We start from the raw sequence: 2,997 nt of genomic DNA on the forward strand, positions 1-2,997 counted from the left end.
CCGGCTGCTCTCGCGGCGACGAGGCGTGCCGCTTCGGTCACGTCACGCGCGCTGCGAGGTGTCTTTTGGCATGTCAGCGCTACCAGCGCAGCCGCCGCCTCCACTGCGATCCCAGCCGCCGCCATCCCCGCCCCCGCCGCCCCCGCCACCGCTTGCACCCACCCCCTCGGCGCGCCTCCGCCGCCGTGGCCTCCCGCCGCGCCTTGCGCGCCACTGGTGCCGGTGCCGTCGCTCTTGAGCATGGTCAAGATCGGCGAAACTCGTGTGACGTGTCTTCAGCATGCTCAAAGCTCGAGGTCCGCGTCGATGGGGAGACGTTTGCTGCCAGAAAAATGCAGGTAGGCGCGGGGCGAGGGCGGCGGCGGCGCGGGCGGCGGCGGCGCGGGCGGCGGCGGCGCGGGCGGCGGCGGCGGCGGCGAGGGTGGCGGCAGTGAGGCGGCGGGCGGGAGGGCGTGGCGGCGTGCACTGTCTGGGGCCCGACTTGCGACGGCATCGACTGCGTCATCGCCGACGCGCACCTCCCGGAGCTCGAGGTTGGGGAGATGGGGACTGGCTCTACCTACTTTTCTCTCTTTAAGGTGCAAGGGTGGGCGACGCCCTTCCTCTTCCTACCTACATGCACATGTATCTCTCTCCGCAGTCCCTCGCCGATTCTTCGTCCCGCAGCGAGCCATTTCTTCAAAAAAACGCAATGCCGAACGCTACTTGTCGCCAACACCAAAACGCCGATGATCCTGTATCTAGGCTAAAAAGAAAGAAAGAAAAACAGACAACCCAAGGGAGGGATGGGAGGACGGCACGCCGCCACCACACAGGGATTTTAAGGAGAGGTGTGTGGTGCGCTAGCCGTCGCCCACCCTAGGGAGTCTGCCTCTTCCTATCTCTCTTCGCAGTCTCTCGCCGCTTCTCGCTGCAACCTTCATGCCACCTCGCGGTCGTCCCACTCTCGTCGTTATCTCCCTTGTCATTTCCTCCTCTGTCGCGTCGTTCCCTTCTGCCTCGTCCTGTGACGCCGCCGCCTGCCGGTCCCTTGTTCTCGCGGCTTCTTTCGCCTTTCGGCGCAACTCCGTCCTCCTCGCGGCGTATCCTGGCCCCTCGAGTCTATCGAGCTCGCCAGCGTAAAATTCTGTGTCGAACGTGTGTGCTGTGCGAGAGAGTTCTTGTTGAATTCTTTTTTTTTGAGAGCGCCTTCGTTGTTAATAGTACAAACCCAATGGTCCTCTGCGAGCGGTCCTCCGTTGCAGTCACGCACACGCACACGCCATGCCGCACCGCGCGCCCGCCCACCGCCCCGCCCAGGCGGGAAAGAGATGAGGAGATGGGACAGCGAAGGAGGAGTACGAGCACGTATGGGAGGGTTCAGTAATGCGCCACGCTGCCCGGCGTCTCTCACTTTCCGGGACAGCCCCGCCCTTTTGAGGCGGGAGAGTGACGGCTACCCCGTACGCGCCTGTTGCTCTACCCCGACGCCGACCGCCCATTCTCCCCTCCTCGTTCCCCCCTCGAATGCTCCGGACCCCGACAAGCCGCCCGACGTTGGGCCTCTGCCCCGCACGCTCCCGCCCCTCTGCCCCTCACACACACCCAGGCCCGACATGCACATACAAGACAAACCCGGCGTCCTGCTCTCAAAAGAAAAGAAAAAATGGGAAGGAGGAGACCAGCGGGGGAGACTCCCCGCCTATGCAAGCCCCAGAGAGGGGCTGCCATCGCCGAAGCTGTGCCTAAGCATAACTCCCAAACCCGCAGCGGCCCGGGGGGCCTTGGGGGCAGCCTGCCGGACCGCTGTTGCACGGGGCCAAGCACCGGAAGATGAGTGGAATTGATGGATTGGGCCGTTGTCCGTGCCTCCCCTCTATACGTCAGAGTGGGACCTACGCCGCGCCGGGTAAGGGGCGCGCCCGGTCCTCGACGGAGCCGCGCGCCCCAAACGACCCAGGCGGCGAGTAGTCGTCCTCGAACCTTCGACTCGTAGTCGCCCGTGGTCAGCGCCCCTCCTCCCTCGCCCGTCCCTACTCATACTGCTCTCGAGGCGCCCGCGGCATCTCGCCGCCCATCTTCGGCCACGCGTTGTAGTCGAAGATGGCGGCGTTGCGCCTCGCGACAATGGTCGAGCGCGCTTGAATTCTTTTTCGCGCCGATCCAGCTCTTTGACTTGCACATCTCGCGACTCAGCTTTTCGCGTTCTCGCAGGTTCGTCGGCGTCACACACCCGGCTGATCTACCCAAAGCTGTCATCTCACCCACCACTGCCGCCACCGCTCAGGGTCGTCGGATTCCAGATGGGCCGCCACCGCTCGACGCTCCGCGACCTCGGCTGGTCCGCTGGCAACTCGCCAAACCCGTGGAAGCATGGGAGCGCCAAACGAGTCGTGCGCGCGCTCGACTACGGCAGCATCGAGGTGGATGCGTATGCTCACTCGGCTCCCGACGACGCGCGGGGTGGTAAGCACGACGCACGCCTCGCAGCCTGCGACAGCGAAAAGCGCACGCCGCCTCGCCTCCTCTCTTAGGCCGCCTGCTCGACCGGATCTTCGAGCAGGAGTCGGACGGCGCAGGGCGCCAGCCGTTCCAGCGCGGGCGTGTCGCCCGTGCAGCATGCCGCACCCGTCCCGCAGCCCGCCACCTCACGACCCTCCGGGCGCTGCGCTCAGGCCGCCGCTTGAACGTGAGGGCCAGCGCGGCTCGGTGTCACAGCAGCAGCTGCTCGACTCGCAGCTGCGTGACGGGATGCGAGGAGAGCAAGGCCACCTGCGGCTCCAAGCCGCGGTGCAGCGCACCAAGCTCGCGGACCCAGCCACGCGGGCCACGGCAGCCGAGGCGAGGCTCGGTGCGGCGGTACACGAGCCTAGAAGCGGAATCTCTCCCCATATCTCCCCATATCTCGGGCCCTAGAAGCGGAGTACGTGTTCATGTACCCCAACCAACACTCGAGAGGACTCGCATTCAACTGTATTCGGCCGTGTTCCGCTGTATTCCCTGCACTCGCACCCCCTC

General features: G+C 65.6%; 1 protein-coding gene across 1 annotated transcript; it reads left to right on the top strand.

Annotated features, from left to right (window-relative positions):
• Positions 1-332: 332 nt before the first annotated feature.
• Positions 333-2,838, top strand: EMIHUDRAFT_254110 (hypothetical protein; the record flags this gene model as incomplete). Its single annotated transcript, XM_005780622.1, has 6 exons — positions 333-338; positions 450-533; positions 745-830; positions 2,267-2,442; positions 2,514-2,568; positions 2,655-2,838. Coding segments are annotated over 6 exons (591 nt in total), but the record flags the coding sequence as incomplete, so codon positions are not given.
• Between the last annotated feature and the right edge of the window lie 159 nt (positions 2,839-2,997).

This window comes from Emiliania huxleyi (assembly GCF_000372725.1).
Source record: "Emiliania huxleyi CCMP1516 chromosome Unknown EMIHUscaffold_2103, whole genome shotgun sequence".
In the NCBI taxonomy this organism is placed as follows: Eukaryota; Haptophyta; order Isochrysidales; family Noelaerhabdaceae; genus Emiliania; species Emiliania huxleyi.